The sequence below is a fragment of the Drosophila ficusphila genome, unplaced genomic scaffold (genome assembly GCF_018152265.1).
Source record: "Drosophila ficusphila isolate 14025-0441.05 unplaced genomic scaffold, ASM1815226v1 contig_198, whole genome shotgun sequence".
Taxonomy (NCBI): domain Eukaryota; kingdom Metazoa; phylum Arthropoda; class Insecta; order Diptera; family Drosophilidae; genus Drosophila; species Drosophila ficusphila.
Window position 1 is genome coordinate 8975440 of NW_025064092.1, and position 23719 is coordinate 8999158.

General features: G+C 42.6%; 1 protein-coding gene across 4 annotated transcripts in view; it reads right to left on the reverse strand.

Moving 5' to 3' along the window:
- Nucleotides 1–23719, reverse strand: part of LOC108091318 (optomotor-blind protein) — a 60772-nt gene that overhangs the window by 23645 nt on the left and 13408 nt on the right. For 2 of the 4 annotated variants that reach the window (XM_017190452.2, XM_017190451.2), the window contains exons 2-3: nt 12861–12974; nt 12633–12786 (exon numbers count right to left, since the gene is read on the reverse strand). In XM_017190452.2, the coding sequence (XP_017045941.2) occupies nt 12633–12786; nt 12861–12974 (268 nt within the window). Of the gene's footprint in view, nt 1–12623; nt 12787–12860; nt 12975–23719 lie in introns of all 4 variants that reach the window. The other 2 variants (XM_017190450.2, XM_017190449.2) reach the window with 1 other exon arrangement.

Here is a 23719-nt window from a genome sequence, read left to right on the forward strand (position 1 = left end):
AATATGGCCTGCCACTCGGCTAACGGAAATGTTTTTCATTTTTTACCCTAATGAGCGTCAAAATGTGAAAATAGGGAGTTGCGAAAGAGACAGCCATAGCTGGCAATAGGAAGTGGGAAAGAGAGAGGTGGCTTTTGGGTGTTTGTCAAGTACGCCAGCACTCCACTTGATCCACATAGCCACCCATACCGCCAAAAAATTTGGTCGGTCCTCTTTTTCCGGGTGTCAGGTTAAGTGTGCGAACGAAATAGCAATCGCTGTTGGCAATTAGAATGCAGTGCAGCTAACAAATGAGCAGAATAAATTAAGCCAGAGCGGACACAAAGAAAATAATGCTTTAAAAATACAAAATAAATCTTACAACTTTGGTATTGCCATTAAAATATGAAAAAAATATTCTGATAAAATATAAAACGGTCTAAAAATAAATATAAATAATATTAAAAAAAAAATTAAAGCATTTTTGAAGAGACAACGAAAAAGAAGAACTGAAATGCATCCCAAGGATCTTTCGAAAGGGAAGTGAAGAAATGCAGGCCGAAAGCTGTTTATGAAGAAGCAGCAGGCAGGAGAATCCATGGCCGCTTGACAAAAGACACTTGAGGCCGAAAGAAAAAGGGAAAAACAACAACAACAACAACATCGACTGGGGCATAAATAAAGATGACGAAGCTGGCCAGAAAGAGAGAGCGAGAGAGAAAGACACAGGGAGAGAGAGAGAGGGGACTAGAAAGCGAAAGCAAAAGCCCAAAGGTGCAGAGGCGCCAGAAAGAGAGCGAGCGATTGCAATGGCTTTGCCACAATGGCGGAAATGTGTGAATGAGGTGGCCACTCGAGCCAGCGGACGAAAGAGAGGGCTATATGCGAAAAGAAAGAGAAGGGGCGAACTATAATTAGCACGGTGCGCGCGGGTTTTTTAAGACGCACGCGAAACGCACTCACAATGCAGCCCGTGCAATTAAACTAGGTACACTCCCCTTGCAATTTGTCATCGCCTTGAGTGAATTTTAATCGTAAACGTAATAAAAAAATATTTATATATAAATAATAAATAGCCGGAGTGGCCCAAGGGTTAATTGCTAACCCACTTGGTCGATCGTCGCCCGCTTAATTACTGGAAAGCGCCCACTGCACCACCACACTCACTACTCGGCCAAACCACCTCGACCAGTGGGTCAACAGTTGTTGACTTGCACAAATTGCTTTATAATCGTCATCAATAAATGAAGCCGGTCATTAGGCGGTCGTAGCACTAGTGCACCACCAACCACACATCCCCATCTTCAATCCAATCCGCGATAAGCGAAATTGTAAGGCAAATATAATTATTCAGGTTCCGAAACTGAAGAAGTCCATTGGTAATTGGGTATAGCAAATGCGGTATTGGACTAGTGTTGACATTTAAATGATAGTACCTACATATGGGATTGTTATCTATATATAGAAAATCTGAACAATTTCTTGATTTACATTGTGTACGTTGTGCTTTTAAAACTTTTATGAAATAATAAAAAACAATTCTCGATTTCCGGGTGCATGCCAAAAGATGATATTTTATCCATGGATGTGAACTATTCACTTAAAATCATGTTTTTATCATTCAACCTTGAATAATTTCCGATTGCAATTTCGTTGAGATTGTTTTGTGTTGTGGGGATGGGTATGGGTTGAACCGAATTTATTTATGTATTTTTAGCAGTGATCGCATCGCAAAAGTGATCAGACATTCCCGAGGATGGCGTGACTCAGGTTTGGGAATCGAATCAAAATCGGCGCCCGACGGGAATGAAATCAGAATCACCAAAATGCCTCCTCCTCTCTCTTCTCGCTCGACGATTTCGGTGGAAGCAGCCGACCGACTACGTGTCAGAAATTATTAATAATCTATAATATAAAGTATACTTTAATTTAATAATGAGACGCGTGTAGAAATCGTCAGGATCATCAGGTTGGATTTTTCATTTAATAAATCATCGAAAAATGAAGTTACCGACCGCCACAGACACAGACGCATACTAATTTCCTTCTCATTCTTGAGTTTTCGAGTATTTATTTGTATTATTTTTTGGTGGTTGACCACGTTGCGCCCATTTTGTGGCGCCAGGGTCGGCATTGCATGTGCCTCCTCCGCCCTTTTTTTCCTGGCTTTCTCATCGCTGGCAGTTAAATTTTCTTTTTTTTTTTTTGTTGGTTTTCCAACGTGACGCCTGTCAGCTGGCGTTTTTCAGTTGGCGGGAGCGAGAGGGCCTCTATAAATTGGTAAGAGAGCTCTATGGCCGAGACAATTAAATGCCTAATTTGAGCTGCCCCTTCTCCCCTTCGCTCACCCGTGGCGTTTGTTTTTCCAAATAATTCATTAATATTTTTCTGTTTTTTTTGTATTTTTTTTTTTTTTTGGTAATTATGACGGGCGGCGCTTGGCTGCCTGAGTTGCATGTGCAATGTGTTTTTTTGTTGCGCGTTTCGGGTGCCAATTTCATGCGCTTTTCTCGTTAAGAGCGATAATTTATCAACAAGCTGGAAAATGTGGCCGCCGCCTCAGGGGAGTTGAAAAAGTGGAAAAACATTTACTGCCCGCCAGACAGAAGTTCAAATGTTTGTACAAAAACGTTTTTTTTTCACCAGGTGCTTAATTTGAAGCTTTGATTTTTGAATTTTTCATGCAAATAAAGCTATTGTTTATTGCAGTCGGACGAATCATAAAAATATTATTGATTTGCAAGCATCGGGAAATTTTTGATAATTTAATGTTTATGTATGAATTGTGAACTTTTTAATGTATGCAGTAAACTTTTTTGTATTATTGTTATCTGATTGATAGAAATTTTCTTTGCTTTTATCTATTAAATTAAAAGCCACTTGAATGTTTCACTTATTAAATGTATTAACACTCGTTTTCTTTTTTTGTTCCAGTGGGCATTTTCACTCGAGCGAAGAAACTGCGCCACAAGACAAAACGAGGCCATTATCTCCCCACTGTGCAGCCGCCACGCCCACTTTGCAACGCCCTAGTCTGGGCATATATAGTCATTCATCTATTTTACTCCAGCAAGTCAGGTAAATATTACACTACACACAAAGAAATTAAGACGAGAAACTTGTTTCAAAATATGTATATATATTTCGATGACCAAAAACTATTCAACGATTTTATATTTTTGTGAGTTTTAGTGTTTTCTTTTTTTATTCGAAACAAGGGTGTTACTTTTGTCAGTGCATAGATCAGGGTCCGGTTTGCTTCAGTTTGGACTCTCATCATCCGGCTGAGTTGCAACGATAACAATAATTGCCCAACATTTTCTAGGTTATTATTTCGTTATAGCCGTTGTATTTGTTGCTGCTGACCCGTGTGTAAATCATCGAGGGGAAATATACGTATAGTGGAATACATTTAGTAATACGCTTCGCTCCATTTGCCAGCGGCATCGCATCGATTGATTCAATTAATTATCCCACTAATAGTTCGTTTCTTCCCTTTTTCTTCTTGTTTTTTTTTTGTTTCGTTATTTGTGCGTGTGCCTCGAGTAATCAAGTTTTCTCTATATTTTCTATATGTTTATACCCACACACAGTATGTGTGGTAGCTGTGTGCTCCTTTATGCAAATAAACACACTCCTTCATATATTTTGAAAATTGTTTTCCCTGTGATTGACGCTTTGACAGAGACAACTTAGTTGTCAACACGCAAGAATCGTGTCCACAGCGGAGTTGTGATATATACTATCTGCGCATATGGAGCCCATATCCCTAACAATATTCAGCAACAGCAACTATCAATCTATGACAATCCCCCCTTTACTTCACAGGTCGCCCGTTTTTAACGAGAGAACACAGAATTTGCGTGCAACATCTGAGTTGTTCTTGCTGTTGTCTGGGTATTAGATGTTGTTAAAGTTGTTGCCATAATTGTTGTCATACTAACTGAAACTACGTATATGGTAAATGGTATGGCGACGATAACTCAGGGCAACAATCGAATCAAACAGGGAAGTGTAACCATAAGAGTGTCAATTTTGATTATAATAAAAACCTCAACTAGAAAAGCTCAAACTAGTTATTTTCTTTGGAACATCTTTGGCCATTGAACCGTGCATCTTTTGGTTTTTTTTATCAATGATTTTAAAACCGCATTTTCTACAGGTGACATTCTGTTTAACGACTTTCACTTGGCCGCAAATTAAAGAATAAGAATCTCCCAAAAACAAAGACAGATAAGCGATGGCAAACAGAGGGAAAAGAATGAATAGTTTTTTGGGAGCTGAAGTTGGGGTCTCGGCAAACATTTTGTCTAAGTAAAGATCAACAAGAGGCCCAAAGGTTTTCGGAGTTTTCGGTATCTTTATATATGGCAGTGGCGCCAACCTAATATATATGCACAAATAGATCAGGAAAGTATCCGAAAAAAGTATCGGAACACTTAAAGATCAAAGCAAGGAATCGAATGCATTTTTCTTAAATAATATGCCCCTTAAAATAAAGGCGTAAAATTTCAAAAATGGACTTAAATTTTTTTTAATTTTTATCCGATTTGAAAGTGGGATACCTCTATGAATTTTTTATTAAAATATCTATCTAGCTGCATAATTGGTTAATTTTCGATGTCAAAATTTGCAAAAAATGGGTACTAATATATTTAACATTCTAAAGGAAAATATTCCTTCAAGTTATCATACTAAGTGCTAACTACAATATTTAACATATATTATAAATGGTAAGCTTTCGTTGCTTCGTAACGCTAAAAAAAAAGCACCATACAAAATACATGAATAGAACCCCAAAGAAACGACTAAACAATGGGTTAATCTCTTGAAATATTCCCTTTCCCCACAAAAGTCAAGATAATGTTCTGATATCTGGTGACCTCCGAGATTAGTGAGATTAGTTTGAGGCGCCAGCGGAGGCAGCTTCCGTTTGTCCCACTCGAGTGTTGCAAGTCGTCTGCAAAACGCGCTATCTTTTCTTTTCGAGTGGCAGCGGCAGGTGAACCTCACTCTTCAGCTCTGTCTCCATCTGCATCTCAATCTCGATTTGAATCCGAATCCGAGTCCGCATCTCTCTGTAGACTTGCAGACAAGTCAAACAACACGGGAGAGCACGGGCAAATATCTTAAATTCAAATGGAAACAAAGGCAAACAGACAAACAGATGAAAGATGCGAGATGCGAGACAGTCTGAGTTAGGGACAAACATTTGAATACCAATAGAGATTTACACAATGTGGTAGCATGTTTGAGGTGTTTAACTGTCACCTCAGACTTAGGCACTCCGCAGATAACATCCCATATAGCATATAGCATAGCGATCCCATTCCAGCCAACAGATCTCTGATGGCGCTTGTTCCGTCACAGCAAAGCCAAACAGAAACTTGGACGGAAAACGTGGCTCCACACTTGAAAAAATATTATAATATATTTTTCAGCATACTATATACTTTTGATTCAACTAACAAAATAGTATGTTTCGATTTAAACTATATATTAAATGAATCATATTTATTATTTCATTTATAGTAAGTTAAAATACTTTTAATTCGAATAATGTCTTTATGTATTTTCTCTTTGTGTAAGAGGCACACTTCGGGGCAAAGTGCGTTCGCCAGTAGATAGTCGCGTTTAGAAATCTATTTGCCTGGCAAATATTGCACTTCCTGTGCCCCCAGCCAGCCTATACCCCTCCCATCCTCTCCCTTTTCGCTCTCTTTGGGTGGAAATCCAAGTCAAGCTTGTCTATTTGCGTTGGCCTAATGGAAAACCCACCGGCCCGCCCCCGAAAACATTTCCTGTGATCCCCTTTTTGGCAACAATGGCCAAACAATGGGCTTTCCTCGCCAGCTGGCGCTGCTCACTTGGATTTGTTGTGCGCTTATATGACTCTGTATGACAAGATACTACACTAAGATGAGAATATACATTTTTTTTCTTTTCTGAATTGGGCGGATTGGATGGGATGGGGGGGTAAGGGGTCTTAATCGCTCTGCACGCACACTTGCCGCACAATAGGATCCCGGGGCACAGCGTGTGTGCATTGTCCTGGCATCATAAACTCGTCTTCAACTGTCATCGCGCGCCCTTAATTTCTAAGCATTTGTTTAGACATGCACCGCGGCGCAAAAGAAATCCCGGGAAGAATAATAATAAATAGAGGAGAAACATAATAATAAAAAGCGACCAGAAGATTGCGGTGACTGCACCGCGGGAGACGCGGCGTATGAGCAACCAACCTCCGAAGGCATCAGAACAGAAAGAAGGGACTACAAAAGGAAAAAGTGGGTGTGGGCCTGGTTAATTATGATGTTAGACAGCGATCGGATCCCAAGCCGAAGAGATGCGTCTGTTCCACTGCCTCTTCTCCCCTAAGGATATTAGGATAGGATAATCTTGTTGCTGCGGCTCACATAATCCTGCCATTCAGCATCACTCCGATCCCAATTCGATCTCGATCCCATCAGCAGAATCGAGAATCGAATCGACGCGATCCAGGGGCGGGCAGCAACTAATCATCAAGGGGATTAACTGCCATTGAGAGGCCCATTGCTGGCTGACTTCTCTCCTTTGCGGCCCGATGTTAATGAGGGATTGGAAAGGTAGACAGTAGGCGCATTGTTGGAACCTCTTGAAATGATCCGAAAACGCAACGCACATTCGCATTTCTACCTATCGTAGATCAACCCTTGGTTAACCTACGTTACACAGTTACAATTAGCTCGATTTTAAGAACAGTGCTTTACTTTTTTAAATCAAATTACTCAAAATAAATCCTCCGTAAGCTCACATCCACTTAATTAAATTTCCTCCGTCTCCGAATTGGAGCTTCCCAAAAATTTCTGTGCTCCTTATCTAAGCGAAGTGTTTTCCTCAAATGCGGACATGCAGATGTAGATAAAGCCCAGAAATGCCGGGTTAAATCGGAATGGACAACGCCCATTGCGGTTTAGGTGGTTCGTAGGGCCACCTGGGGCATAAGCATATTACTCCTGGACCCGGATCCGGATCCGGATTCAGGGACTGAGGCAGGCTAACGTGACCAGCGGCACTTAAAGTCCGTTCTTGCCACATTCCATTCTTTTTCGGGTGTTTTGTCACAATTTTTGGAGCATTTAGTTTAGCCTTCTGCGGTCGCCGGGCGTTGAAACTAATTAACATATTTAATGTTTTTGGCACGTTTGACTCCTGGGTTCGGCCCAGCGCAGGAGCGAAAGAGTCCTGGCGCCAGGCCTAGTTAAAATCTAATAAAAACCTGAGCATGCCTCATAAATTTCACTCCCTCGCACCCCCCTTCTATGCTTTTTTATATTTTATTTTATTTTCGAGAGGGGTTGGTCGAGCGCCTAATGGCGAACGCGCTTTTATGTTAAATTAAAACCGAGATCCGTCCACATTCAGTATTATTTTCGGGCTTTTCTTTTTTCTTCTATTTTTTTTTTTTGGGGTGGTAAAAGCGACGCCAAAGTGAACTGAATGTAGAACGAGGTGGCAAGTACGTTGTCGCTGAGGTGCGACAAAATATCGCAAATAAAAATTCCATTTTGTGTTTTGGAATTTTTTAATATTCAAATGAAGTCGCGCAAGGGAGACGCGAAATTTGCCTTTGTGGAGTTCGCCAGGGTAAGTTTCATTTTTTTTTTTCTGTTTTTTTGTGACGTATTCGCTTCCGAATTCAAGGACCTTAAAGTCAACACTTTAAATGGAGAATTCCTGGAAAAAACAGAGGGTTTTTAAGAGTTTTGGGATTTTACAAGGACATCCTCGATCGATTCACGAGTGGTTTTCTGCTTTTGAACTTTTCGCACCACTTAAATAAAGTCGGAAAATATATTTTTATACCTATTTTCCGTTACTTTTTCAATTACTTGGAACAACATAATTCAGTAATCTAGTCGTTTTTCGACTTAAAAATTTGATTATTGAATGATTCACTTAAAAAGGATCTATAAAATCTTGCAGAGGCATTTTTGCAAGCTTTTCTGGAGTTATAAGCACCTAAAAATGATTTCCCAATCACAAGCGCCAACTTAATCTGCGCCCCGCTCACCTGGCTTTGTTCCCAATCCCATTACCATGCTCCAAACCGAGTTACGCCCTCCGGCAAATTGCGTGTGGCTTCCATCAGTTGAATGATTGATGGCCCAGACCAGTTTCTTCTATAAAACGAGCGGGCGACGACGGACGGACGGACGGCAGAAATAACCAGCTGTTGCGAAAAAAAAAATAAAAGAAGAAAAAAGTTGGGCTGCTGTCGTCGCCGCGCCGGCGATATTGCCTCCTTTCACTTGGCCAAACGGCGAGCGAACAGCAGAACAGCAGGCCTAATCTATCTGATCGACACTGATAGCCAGCCATTGATACCCTTTTGGTCTCGAGTCGCGGGACTCTCGGGCACCGCATGATGTGATATGGTCGACCGATAGCGGTGGCATTAGGCACTAGATAAGAAATCAGACATTTATATATACACGCATATACACGGGCACTTGGGCCCAAAAAGTTGAACAAGGGTAGGGCGTACTTGTGGTTGCACCAGCAGCAGCTACCCGGGAATATCATCATCGGTCGAGAGAGGTAGGAAGCATCCTCATTATTGGCTTAGTGTTTCGAGGGCTGCCTTTTGCAGAGGGGATGCACCACCAGAACCCAACTGCTAACCATTCACCATAAAAGCGGAGAGTAGCGATCGCAAATCGATGGCAAACGAATTAATTCATCTACTTCGAATGATTCAAATCATGATACTCCTCATCAGCAAGAAAAATAACTGCCAAATTACACACAAATGTTGTTTAGCTTTAGAAATCAATGTACAATAAGCTTTCTTTTGGGGATATACTTCTTGCAACTTCATAATTTATTGTATACTTGTTAAGCAATGAAAACTTTCTCATAAGCTAAGAAATTATCTCACAAGTAAGAAGAAAACATGCTTTAACTTTTTATCCCACTCTACTGTTTTAACTCAATTATTAAAGATACATATCTTAACGGTCTCTGGAACACTTCACTTTCATCGAAATAGCTAATCGATTCGCAGTTAAGTGATCAAGGTGGTTGTCACGGCAGCCAGGACTTTGTCCAAGCCTAATTGGTGGCACAATGAGCATTCCGTCCACTCCAATCCACTTCAATTCAAAGTAATGCGGCGCAGAACCGTTACTCCTTACTCCTCGTCCTTCTTCGTTCTGAGACCACGAGCCACGAGGATAGCAAGGACAGCAAGGATCTGCGCCTGAGTCTGAGTCTGAGTCTAAATCTGAATCTGAACGGAGGCTGTCAACTTCAAAAGGGCCTTTCAAATTGTATTTTGGGCAACACCTAACTACCTGACCCCGGGATGGCCTTTAAGAGCGCGTCTAAAGCAGACAAATTGGCCATATCCCATATCCCATATCCCACAGTCCATATCCCAAATCCCATATACGTACACACACACTCACACTCACTCACACACACACACGTGCAGTTGCGGGCCGCCTTTGATTTTCTAAGCGAATTGTTTCAAGAAAACCACCAGAGAACGCTGCCCGAGATTGAGGTTGGTAAAGGAAATATTCGAAAGGATGGGTTGAAGGACTCCCGAATGTGTGTGCCTGCGTGTGTGTGTGTGTGTGTGTGTGCTTGCGCCTCAATTAATTTGATTTGCGTCCGTGTTCGTGTCCGGAAATGGAACTCCACTTGAGTTTAGTTTGTCAACCCGATCCGTTTTCAGTTCCTCTCCTCGGACACAATTTTTTTCGCTTCGTCTGCTGCCGATTGCTGGGATGGAGGATGGATCTGGGGATCTGGGACCTGGGAATCTGTAGTTGGGATGCTCGAGACCACTTGGCCATGGTTGAATGGGCACAGAAGATGGCCAACTATGCTTTGAACTATGTGGAAACTAATGGCAGCAGACATGTGCTTCCCCACCTCCTCCCGTTCTCACATCTTTTTCTGCCCCCTTCTCGACTTTGACTGGCTGAATTTAAGCACACCGAGAAAAATACTTATAAATGTGTTTCCTGCGACACCGAAGAACAAAGTATAAAAATAAAATTAATAATTCGAAATGATTGAGTTAAATTGATTACATAAATTCCTTCTTCTTTAAGACTTTTTAATTTATTTGCTTCTTCTGAGAACCCTTTCTTTTTTGCTGCGACAGTCTATTCAAATTATGTGACATCTCGCCCCCTTTGCAGACAGGTCTTTTGCGCCGAAAAAGCATGGAGTTGGGGCTGCTAATTGGAGTAGAGAGTGTAACCAACTTCAGCTGCAACAATTAAACGCATTAGGCGACACCTTCCTGCCGCCTGCAACCCACCCTCCGTTAACCCACCCCCTTTGACCCTTTGGTGGTTCATTATACCTTATTAGGGTGGCTCTTTGCGGCAACATGGCCGACTAACACGCACACACACAGAGTCATTCGTTTCTGTGCGATACACACATACAAATATATATGGAGTGTAGAATGCGGAGTGCAAGGGGCGTTTAAAAACGCGCGCGTTTTCTACCGCCCGCTAAGTGCATTTCAATGTATGAAAAGCCGCTTCCGTTTCCGCAATGCTTTGGGGGCTCCTCCTCATCCAAATGAATCGCTGACTGGCTCTATATATATATATTTATACAGCTGAACAATGGTGGGCCACAATTACGGAATTGCGGCTTTAAAGGCCCGCCGACGACGACGACGGCGACTTTGCCGCTGTTGTTTTGACACGCAGCCAGCAAGAAGCAGTCAGCACTGAAATCACCCATTGACCCAACGCCCACCATCGACCTCCACCCCCATACCCCCGATACCCCCCATACCCGATGACCCCGCGACCGCAAAAAGTGTTAAATTATAGACTTTAATAACGCTCGGGTCCTCGCTATCCCGTGATTATATGATTATAACGCTTTTGAGAGCGCCAACAGCTGGCGACACACAGGGGTTGTTGCTGTTTCCAGAAACTATCAAAGTTAAACCGCATTATCTCCGATATTCGAGTAAATTACATATTAATTTACCTATTGGGTTGGGGTGGCCATTACCGCCAAGGGTTCCCGTAGCCAAGTAGTTTGTTTTCTTTCTTGGAAAATAAAATACATGTTTCTCAGCTATTAACTCCTTTCTACCGCAGCTTTTATTGGAAACCGAACTAATTAAATGTAATTGCACCGTATGTAACAATATTTTGCAGGCTCTTGATTATGCGGTTGATCAAGCCTAGTTTAACAAAATTTGTCCAATCAAGTTTGAAGTTTATTGAGCAAAGTTAAATAGATTTCGTTAACCAACGCTAGTTCTTCTGCCCGCACTTCTTCCTCACTATATTTCATTGAAATATTGGCTACGAATATCCAGTATATATATGGAGAACCCCTTGATTAAATAAGTACCCCTCCGATTCGGACACCGATTCGGAATCGCTGGCCACACCACACGCAGCGTCGGCATTTCGGCGTTTGAACTAAGCGAAATTAATGGCCAACACAGGCTACTTAGGCGGAGGCCCACGCACACCGCCGGACACGAGACACGGATTGTCCAATTGTCCCGGGGATCGGGGATTGGGGATCGGGGATCGGGGATCGGATCGTATTGGATCGGAAGAGGTGAGGTGTACATCTCGACGGGCAGAAGGTGGAGGGGAAGCCCTTATCCGCCGCTTGTTCGCTGTGCGATTTATGACTCGGCATGCAAAACGATCCAAGATATAAAATAAAAAAAACCGAAAAAAAAGAAAGAAAAGAGGCGGAGACATGACAAAAAATGCAGAACCACATGGCGCCCGCCCAAGATCATAATGATCATGGATCATAGGAGAAAGAGGGAGAGAGCGAGTGCACATATATATGTATATAGTATATATATATATATATATACAGTCACAACGGGTGGGCCCCACCGTCCACCGTCCGATCAATAAAAATGAAAATTTGCCCAGCAGTTGATGAAATTTACGCGATCGGCGTCGGCACAACTACAAAGTCAAAGAAGCGCGCGAGCGTGGCCTTCAAATGCAAAAGTCCGTCGACAATTTGCCTGGCGCCCCCCACCCCACCCCCTTTTGTCGTTCCCCACTTTTCAGATCCAGAATCCCCGATCCCATGGTTATCCATCCGCTTTATGCGTGTGAGAAGTTTTAGATAAGACTTGAGACTGCAGCGAGTACTTCAAAGTGCAGGCCCGAGAAAGTCAGGCGAAAACGAGTCGGATGCCATGCAAATTTGCATTGATAAGCAAGAAAAAAAAAATGAAAAAAAAGGGGATCGAGTATGGATGGGGTTACTGGCGGAGATGATATTTGAAGTGCAGAGTGTTAGGCGCAGGCTCTTTGATATGGGGCCTAGATAAAGTTTGCTTTGATGTGCTGCTGCAGTTCCGTTGGAGCAGCGGAGTTCTTCTCTCCTTCAAGCTTCATTGTCGAATAAGTTAATTACTTTCAGGAACCGAACCCCAGGAAATACTTATAGAAAATAAAGTAGTGAAAACTTCTAAGCAAAAACTAAAATAAAAACCTAGATATAATAGAGTGAAATACCTAACTACCTACTAAGCAATACATCTTGGCATCGTTGAGTTTTGGATTTTGTATATTTGTTATTGTGGGTTTGGTGGTGTGTAGCTTAGATAACTAATGCGGTAAACAAAGAAGACGTACAGTACTTACAAATCCATGTTTATCACTAATATTGTTGGTCAATTTTAATTTGTGAAATGAAACAACTTTCTGCATCCATTGCTCACCCGTTGTGGGCGAATCTGGATGGATATACATGCGTTTTGGCATCTCGGGGTCCGCTTTCCCAGCCACCATCCAGCGACTGTAATTATGATTGTTAGACGATCATAAGATCTTCACATCTGCAGGAAGAGGGGATTCGGATTTGGGACTCACCTATTATGGAATTTATAACGATAATCGTCCGCCGCCACGATGTCCAGTAGCAAGATGTATTTAGCCTTGGCATCCAGTCCCGAAACACGAAATTTCATTTGCGGAAACATTTGTCTGCAACGAAAAGAGAAAAGAGAGATGAGCGAAATGAGGGATTAGAGATGGGTGTGTCCACGGTTAGGATATTGGCAGTGGGCAGCAGTCAGCAGGCAGTGGGCAGTTGGCAGGGGTATAGTCATTTTCCCGGGCTAATCAAATAAAACATTAATCAGTGCGGCCCATAGAGCCGAGCCGAGCCCCAGCTCTCGAACACCCGAAGATCCGAAGACCACGATCTGGTTCTCAGGGGTCCACCTTCGGGGCCACAAGATCCGCCGAAGATCTCGGCTGCTAACCACAGTCGCACTCGCACTGGCACTGGCACTGGCACTCGCACAATCATCATCATCATCATTATCTGATTCGGACTACGAGTTGGCCTGGCCAAAAAGCAAACAAAACCCCAGACCAGTCGGGCTATCAAGTGGCGCCAAGCCACAAATTGTTTCGGCTCGACTCCAAAACTCCCAGCACCCCGCCACTCAGATTCAAATTGGCCTAAAAAGAGAGGCAGCAGCAGCGCAAAAAGCAGCGCCAGCCGTTGACTGAATGAATGAGAGAGAAGGAACGAGCGAGCCGGGTTGATTAGCCATGTTGGTGGCAATGTGCAAACTCGAAAATTACATGGCCCCGGCCAGAAGGGAGAACACACACAGGCGATTCCGATCCGATGCGATGTCGTTGTCCCTCGGAACATCCCAACATCCGAACAACCCAGCAGCCCAGCAGCTCAACAGCCCAACAGTCCAATAGTCCAGCAATCCAGCCAGCAATCCACCCAAAAAGGAACCCAGAGACAGAGGAGGCTCCTCCGGCCAGAGGAGATCTCGCCCTGCACACACACGGGCATAAATATGAAAATTATAACTTTAAGTAGCAATCACTCAATCGCTGTTCGGGTTCAGGTTCAGCACGGATGCACTGAGCCAAAAGGGCGATCCTTCAAAGGAAGTCTTTTCCCTAAGTTGTTTGAAAAAGAAAGTAAAGCTTAGAGGTATTTTTTAGTTCACAGACCCTATAATTCTCAACTGGTTCTGGGAATAATACATTTGTTTTGCTATAAATGGTTAAATAAATTATTAGTCATTGGAAAAGCGAGAATTTCTTTTGCCAAAAAAAAAAACGCAAAATTTTTTTGCAGTATCCATTCGGAGCAACGGATTCAGGTTCAAGTTGGGCCTCTCGGAGCGAGAGCGCCTCATGAATCAAATTTAACGAACGTCTTGTTCATGTTCACAGATCATCATCAGCTGCGACTGCATTTTGATAAAAACCAACAAACATCGGTGGATACCGGGGCACCTGGGCACCTGGGAGGTGTACCGGGGGTCTCTGGTGGAATGAGGGCTAACAAGCTGAGTGATGTCTGACTGACTGGACGGGTCTGAGCAGAGCAGAACAGAACAGAACCGAACCGAACGGTGGAGTCGATGGATGGAGGAGGGCGAGCCCCGAACCGAGGATGTTTCTATTTGGAGGAGAGCGCACCCCCTTTTTCACGGAGGGATTGGGGGAGGTGGTTTCTGCGAGAGGGGGGAGGGGGGGCGTCTGCCAGCCTTTTTCGACTGCAAATTATTTTTTATTTGCCAGGAACGAAGGCACGTCTGTCTGCTGCCTTGCCTTGCTTTTGGCTTTTGGCTTGGACTCTTTTTTTTTTTTTTTCTTACTTTTCTCTCGCTGCCTGGGCTTTTGTTTTTTTGAGAGAGTGTGTGTGTGTTGTCTTAACTGAATAGCTCGTTAACATTATTGAGCACTTGGCGCCAGTTGTTGGCAGCTTGTTATGGCCAGAGACCAGGGACCAGGCCAAGACCAAACCAAGACCAGAGACATGGCCCCAAGCGAGGCCGACTTTGCAGCCAGTTTCCTGGGCCCACACGCCGTATTTCGTTTTTTTTTTCTTTTTCCTTGGGTTATTTTTTTTTGGTTTTCTGGTGGACTGCAAAAGCCTGGCTGCTTGCTCGACAACAAAACGATTTGCTCTCGTTTGTGTTGGTTCCACAGGCTCTGCGCGCTGAGACGCCAGAGACTTCTGGCCAAAAGACCGAGACCGAGATTCAGGTTCGTGCAAATCGTTACGTGTAAAACTTGCACCTTTTGACCAGAGACCAGAGCACCCAGCGCTGTTTGTTTTGTGCCACACACATTTTAACGGAGAGCCACCACGGCTAATTCAATTTCCCCCGGCCAAAAGTGTTGAAGGCAGTTGGCAACGCAAAGCGCCAAGGAGAAGGAGCCCATGAGCCCATAATTAAGCTTAATTAAGGCTCCGTGCGTTCTCCGTGTTATTTCTCGTTGTTGTATTTTACTCCGAGCCCTGTTGTTTGTGCGAGTGCTAAGGTGTCGCTCAGTTGTCCTTAGCCTCGTCAGACCCACATAGGGGTTAATGGCTAATCAATTAGCCCGGCCCGAAAATAAAATGTTCAACGATTGAGTTGTAATTGGGTTGGGCTCAGAAAAAAAAAAAAAACAGGGTAAAGATCGAAATGAGGGATAAGCAGTGGAAGTAACAATAAAGCTGAGAGTAAAGTTGAGAAGATAAAATAGGGTCAGCAATGTTAATTTTTATATCCATTTACAAAATAAGTTTTTGAGGATATAGTCCAGAAATTAATCAAAATATTTATCCTTTTTTTTAAACTAAAATAAGCCAAAGGTCAGGCCACATAAATTATTCAAACCAGACAACGTGTATAATTTGATAAGCACTATAGGAAATAACAAACAACTAGCTTAGTGTGTATGAAGCACGCATTTAAATAAACATTCAAGTGCTCACTTAACAATGTGTTAATTAACTGCTGAAAACATATTTTCTTCTGAGCAAAAAAGTTATGATAATTATCGGTTGGCCTTGAACCAACGAATAGTATAAAACTATTACAGTTTCCCCCTATGATACAAAGTATCTTGTTAAGAAACCAACTCGTTTTAGCTGGACCTTCAATCATAACGTGTTTGTAAAGTATTTTATTTTACAAAATTGACCTTTCGTCACCGGCAGAGTGGATCCTGCACTTATCTAAATCTTCGATGCTTGCGGTGCCCATGTAATCGATTAGCGATGCCATCAGCGGACCCGCAGGTGACATCTGTGTATCCTGTGCCGAGCGTCCTGTGTTCTGCGTTCTGTGTTTTGTGTCCTGTGTCCTCTGGACATTTTTCGATCCTCTCGGCGTCTATTAACGCACCTGTGCACAGCGATCTCGATGGCACAGGTGAAAGGTGAGGCAGCGGACCTGCCTTAGAAGCGTCAATGCATTATCAGATAGTCAATCAAACAGCAGCCCAAAAACCCGAAGAAAAACAAGGGAAGGAGGCTGCACTGGAGATGATATGGGGGACAAACAGAAGGAGGGACAACAGGCAACAGACGCCGACAGAGAAAATAAATAAAATAAAAACCAACAAAGGCTGGCTTGCAAAACGCATTCGTGGTTCCTCTTTTTTGTCAACAAGGCGCGGGGATTAAAGTAGCACCTGCAGTTGGCCCAAAGGGAACTGAAAATTGGTAGAACGGGGAGTTCGGAAAGATATAGGGGCTGGGGATCCGTTGACAGTTTGGCTTTGTGACAACAAAATTGCTGTCGTTTTTTTTTTTCTTATTTTTTTTGGTATCCTTAATCTTTGTCAACACATTGCCAATGGATTTCCGATAGCTTCGCAAAGGGGTGCATATTCAACATCATCATTCTTACATCATTTGCCTAGCGAACATCTGTCTTTACGTCCAGTTGATTTATTTGTTTCGGCCAGCTTTTGCTTTGCATTTAATTTGAATTTTATTGAATGACAATTTCATGCAAATTGCATTGAGAAAAGGGAACGTTTCTTCTTACATTTTTTGCACTTTACAGATGTACATCGTTTGGGTATTTGACAAATTCGTGAGCCCATCAAAAAAGGTAACTGGGGGCAACTTTGCCAACTCGGACAGAGACAGGGACAACAAATAAAGGAACAAAAGGCAGCTGCATTATAAACGTTAATTACCCACACACACAGAGGATCGGGCAGTAGGATCGGGGCAAATTAGTTAAACCAATAAACTGACAGGCCCAGACTGACTGCCCAAGTGGCTGGGCCATATATCAAGTCTATATAATAATAAAACAATTTATGAAGGCATAACCACGGTCCCAAGTCCTCGTAAACACGCTGCCCGTTTGTTTTAGCCTGTCAGTTAGTGGTAACGCCCACTCCCGTCTCGTTTTGGTCCAAAATGAATGGCCATGTCATTAAGATCCGAGGCCCGAAACCCCGCACCAGGATCCCGGGGGAAGTGCAGCAGCAGACGAAACGCAAATACAGGGGATAAAACTCCACAAGACAAGTATATGTAGTTTTTAAAGTGGATAGGGATAGGGAAAACTATCGCATGCCTTATCGATGCGATGGTCGCCTGACCCTGAGCATAAATCTGCCGCAATCAATAAATCAAAAGTGGGAGATCGGGTGTAATTACAATTTGATCGCTTCATTTTAGGAGAGCGTGAAACGAGCGAAACTAATAAGTGTTGTCAACCAGAACTAAACGAATTTCGAATACCCTTACCCTCAAGAAATTGGAAAAAATTTAACAATCCTAAAGGGGATTGTAGTGGGAAAATTATTTATTATTTAATTATTTTTCAAAAGAATTTTAAAACTAAGGTTACTTTTGGAAAGAGGATTGGCAGTCGCTTGGGGCGTATCCTTATCGAGGGTATCGTTTGGAATTGTGGCGCTGTCATCGCACTTACTTTCCTGGCCTGATAAGGTGTTTTGTTCAGAAAGTAGTTTTTTGGGGGGAATCGAGTAAAAAACATGGCTGAACCCGTTAACCTTGTCGTCGATTAGAATTCACGCAGTGGCCGCCCCTCAATCTTTTTCTCCCCCCGCCCCGTTTTCATTCGCCGCTCAGAGCAGTTTCCTCGCCTGTTGTTCAACTTAATTGTTATGAATTGAAATGCAGTTGTCACGCAGATAAGCGGAAAGACAAGGGTTCAGGGGTCCAGGGGTCAGGCTTTGAAAAACTCAGATTCCAGAGACTCTGCGACTTTGGGTGTTGATTTATGTTGTCTGCCGCATGGGCCGCATGTAGCATAAAAAACAACCTCAACAAGTGGCGTTTGACAAGTGCAGCAAAAACAACACTTTCGAATTTGATGGTTGGGGAAATGAAAACATCAACAATTGTTTATTTGTTTATCATGTGCATCACTGGCTATCCGGGAATTCATTTTGCATTAAACATAACAAATAAATAAAATATAATGTGAGAGGTAAATTAATGTAATGTTTTTAGCTTTTATTTTTAATATAATTGGATATACTTGTCGAACATATTTTTGTTAATAGCTATAAATACAATATTAAGAAGAAAAAAAACAGGTTTCTCAATATTTAAAAATGTTAAGCGTTCATTGTCAATATGGATAATTATATGGGTGTATATGAGTGTAATATACAAACAAGGTCCACCCCTTTGCTTTGGTTTCTTTTTTTTTACTTTTTATTGACGCCGCTTTTGTTTGCCTGCCCTTGCATTGTTTCTTTATTTTTTTTGTTGATTTTTTTGTCATAATTGCTCATAATTGCGGCTGCTGTCACACACACTCACACACGGAATATACACACGTGCATTTGCGCCATTTTTGCCGAAACACTTTTTTTGGTCGCCATCATTTTCGGTCAATTGACACAGACAAACAAAAACCCACACACTCACCCCCTTCTTTTTATTTTATTTTATTTTATTTGCGAGTTCTAACCTTGCAAATGCAGCCCCTCTCTTTCCTTTGGCAGCTACCCACTCCTTCCCTCGTTTCACCTGCTCTGCTTTTGGGCTGTTGCTGTCCCTCTCTTTCCACATGTGCGCCCCACTTTGGCGCAAAAGGGATGGCGCGACGCCCCCGCATTTATTTTTCGTTTTACTTTGTTTGTTTTCTTTTTTTATTTTTTTTTTCTTTTTAATTTTTTGTGTGTGTGGCTCTGCTTTGTTATTTTTGCTTCGCCTGTTTTTTTTTTTTTTTTGTATTTTTTTCTGGTCAGTTTTTTGCCAGTTGGTCCGCCCATCGCCCCATCTCGTTTGCTCCTCAGCTCATTTTCATGCAAGAAATGTTCTTTCCCCTTTTTTTTTAATTTTGCTTTTATGTGTGTTATTTGTTGTTATTTTTCCCCCTGCTTATTTGCATTCATTTATTAATAATTTTCAGTTTCCTCCGGCTTTTAGTCTGTTTAATATGCAAGCCGGCGGCTTCGTCAGTTGTGTGACTTTTCGCACAATAATCAAAGGCAGCAGCAACAACAATTGGCTTAACAATTTAGCGGCAATTTTTATTTCATTTTCATTTGTCGCACATGCAACGCAAGTAAAACGGTTGAATATAATATGATGAATTCAGGTTTTCATTTTAGAAAACGTTTACAAGTATTAAACGGCGAAAATGATTGATTTAGATTAAAATATGAAAAAATATTGCAGTAATATTAAAATAGCGTCTGATTAAAACCAGAACTCGTAAACAGAATGGTTAGAGAATTGGATGACAAATTTTTAGATGTGCGCCACTTTGAAATCAGAATCATATTGGACAAGTTAAGGCCTCTAGAATATCAGTTAATAATAAACCATATTTGCATAGGCAAAGATCCCTGAAGACCCGCCACTAATTGGTTCAACCTCAATTAGGTTCTTGGCCCGAGACTCAAGTTGGTTTTGGCCAAGATGCAATTCCCCCAGTGGCAGCAATGACATTTCCAACAGATCAGCGGGGAATTGGGGGCGGTGGCAAGAAAGTATCGCATAGATACCCGTCCGACCCCAAAGTCGGTGCTAAATTATTTATGGCCAAGTTTTAAATACATTTTGTCAGGGGGCAGGCGAGAGTTTGTCTTATTTTTAATTAAATTGTGCGTCAAATGTTTTGCAGCTCGTTGGCCAAGTTTTTAGAGTGGTGGGTGGCTCTCTAGGTGGTGCAGTGGGTGGTTCAATGGGTGGTTCTGTGGGTGGTTCTGTGGGTGGTTCATTGGGCTGTTCACTGGGCGTGGCTCCCATCTTTCGACTTACTTTATTTTTTCCCTGTCAATGTTTGCCTGCCAAAGTGTAAGTAATTTATGCGCATTTAGTGCTCAAGTGAGCTCAAAGCGAGCAGATAAAGAAAGATGAGCTCAAGATGCTCTACAATTGGAGCTGGGGAGTGGATTTTAGGTTTAGGGCGGGGACTTGGCGAAGGGCCTTTGAATAAAACGCTGACTGAGCTCATTTCCATACAAATTGTCGCAGTTGAAAGCCATTAAAGTGGCAGAAAAATAAATAATAAGTAGAGATGCATATGATTATTTCCTTTACGAGTAGTTCCAACTTTCCAGTGGATTTATAGCAAAAATAATTAATTTTATTAGCTACGCTATGAATAACTGCTGAGTAACTATTTTTGCCAACAGTAAACGATTTACTTAAATACTTTTCAAAGTGCGGGGACTCACAAACAATATAAATTTGATATGCTTAATACAAAAAAACAAATTTATTATTTATTCGACATTTTTTATCATATTTAATTTAAATGTTATTCATAAGAAATTGTTATTTATATGCTCCCTAAATCGCCACAAGGAGGTTCTGTTCTGGTTCCCCCAGCACAATTTGATGTACAGTGAGTAATCGCTAAAACAAACAACCCTGATAGCTGCAACGCCCCCAGCGCCCACGTTTAATGTCTAAATTATGGTGGTAGGCGCCATTAACGCGTTTCTGTTTGTTTGTTTGCATTGCTGATTTTCGTTATTTTTTTTCTTCTTCGCTGTACAAATAAAAAGCCGAAGCTGAAGATCCTTCTTTTGTGGTTGGGATCACGATCACGACCAAGATGATGATGATGATGATGACGATAGAGGGGGAAAGTTTAAGCAGGGGGCACACTGATGGCCATGTCGATGCACACATCCGCACATCCGTTTAAAGAGCTCTGAAAACTGGGAAATGTGGAGGTTGCCTGGGATTGTTCGCCACACTGCGACAAACGAGAGCTCTTGGATTGTGATGTTTCTTAGTTTAGTAGTTTGTAACTAAAAACAATACTACCAATATAATTTCCAAAGAAAGTTGCATCTTTAACTAAATTATTTTGTTTGTTTGCTTTGTCATTAACTGATTTGGTTTTAAAACAAAAAGTTTCTCCGAGTGTTGAATGGCTTGTTGTCTTGTTGCTGCGATTGTTGGCGCGTTGTTGCTTGAATTGTTGTAGACTGGGTTTGAGGACGCGGACGCGGCTAATAACAGTCATCACACACGTCAGACACTCATAAATCCTCAAAGTCAACAAGGCGGAGGGCACGTAACGAGCCTAGGTTTCGAGGTTCCAGGGTCCGAGGCTCCAGGCTGGAATGCTCCGGGTTCCCAGTTCCCAGTTGCCAGTTGCCAGGTCTCTGTTCCCTGTCCCCTGTTACCAGTTCCAGTTTCTCAATGGAGAGAAGATTCAGATTCTAAACGAGCTGCGTTTAAATGTTGTTAACATAACCGACATGCAGTTGAAAGACAGGACAGCCCAAGGACCGGATTCTAATGTGTCCCACACACGGCGAACTCCAAGCCTCCTCATCATCATCGCCATCATCACCATCATCATCGTCTTCATCATGATGAAGACGGACAACAAACTGCAACTTGTTTCAGCCCACAGAAAGCAAAAAAAAAAAACGCCAACAGACAGCGAGGGCCTCCATTCATGGGTGGTGTGCACTGAGGTTCCGAACGCATGTTTATATAATTCTTAGTTATGATCGAAAAGCGATAAATTCGCATTCCCCCTCCTTGCTTGCCTGCGCGTTTTGTTTTGTTGGTTTTAAATAAATCAAATCAACACGATTCGCAGAAACCTCCTCCCAATTCAGCTCCACTGAAGAGCTGATAAGCCCCGAAAAAACAAAACAAAAAATATATAAGAAAAATGAAGAACCCCGGGGGAAGAATCTCGACAGAGAGATCTACTGTTCACCTGTTCAATTCTGTTGGGTTTCTGCTCGAATCTGTTCGACGCTTTGGGTATTCTCTGTAGCTCGATTCTCCTGCTGCTCGGGGCTTGTTCTTTTTCAAAAGATTTGGTAGCAAGCTGCACTAAAGACATCTGGCTCTGCCACAAAATCATATTTACCCAAGGAGCTCATGGAGATTGAAGCCATCGATGGTTTCTTCTTTAAAGGGATTGTGGTTTCATAAAAAGTTATAATTGCCATAAAAGTTTCACGGCTCAAAAAAGTTTCTTAAAAAGATCGTTTTTAAAAAACCTTTGCAATTTCTTCGCGAACATCGCATCTTGATCTAACGTTTTTTTTTACCAACTGTGTGCTACCTCTTCTTTTTTGAATTCTTCTACCTCTTCGTGACTTTCATCCAGTTAAGACGCCTTAACTGCCTGTTTGAGATAACGATCTTGATCCAGAATGAGAATTCTTTTGGTTTTTGGTGGCGCTCCCGAGGACATTGCGTGTTTTCTGGAGTGTCAGTTGTGCTCAAGGACTCGAGAGGACCCCGATGACCGATGGCTGTCATAAGGCCAAAAAAAGGGACAAATGTCCATACGCATATTTTTGCGGTCATACGAAAAACGACGAAGAACAAACAGAAACTTACAACTGCTGCTGCTGCTGCTGTTTTTTGTTTCCAGAGCCCCTTTTCTTCTCCGAAAGCGAAGTGGAGAGGAGTGGAGAAGAAGGGGGGAGGGGGGATGGGGGCGATTCCTTTTCTTGCCCGGAGCCAGAGTCTACAAAAGGTGTTGACCAAACAACAACGGCAGCAACTGGCCAAAACACGAGGGGCAACTGGGTACACGCGTCTTAACAAGAACAACAACACCATGGCTCAGAATTTCGAAGACGACCAACACGGCCAACAAGAAGACTGAAGAGAGTGAGGAAGAGGAAGAGAGCAGCAAGTGGTTGGCCCGGCTGCGAAAAGCTGTTGAGCGCATAAAAAACGTTATAAATAACACGCTCGAGCATTTAACGCGCCAAACATGTGTTCCACTGTCCAATTTGTGGTCTGTTTACCTTTTTGCCAGCTCCTCGAGTAGCCAGGGGTGCAGCCCAAAAACGGGGGGGCCCGAGCGAGAGATAGGAGAGCACTTGATGACCGACCAGATAGTTGACCACTCCCCCGGAAAGCTGCCCGACGAGGGAAGCCAAAGCCCAAATCAACAGCTGATCCAGCTTAACGATAAGAGCTCTGGAAAGAAGCAGGAAACTTGGGAGCGTTGTAACCCATTTAAAACGCAAACCCAGATTTACGAAATACGATCAGGACAATTTGAAGCATTCGTTTACTCATTAATATATGCACAAAGAACTATACGGGACAGGGGAACTAATATTTACCTCAAAGAAGGGCATTCTTCTACTTTAAGTGAAGGGGCAAAAACTAAAAGGATCGGCAGGATCGAAGGGCAGGGAAGGAAGAAGACAAGGAAGCCAAAAAGCCCAGCGGCCTTTTGATGATAATAAAATGCAGATACAAACGACACTTAACAAGTGGCCATATGAACAACACGGAAAGGGAGAACCCAAGGGCCGAAAGAGACCGAAAAACAAACAAAGCTAAACGAGGAGAGAGATGGATGGAGAGGGATCAGGATGAGAACAGAGAACTGGGGATAGAGGCCAGAGGACAGAGGATGTGGCTTACCTGGCGCTATACGAAACGGATCAAACAAAGAAAGGCGAAAACAAACCCCCGAGGGTTGCGATCAGGATCCCTTCAGGCAGCTGACCTTCTCCCTCTTTCC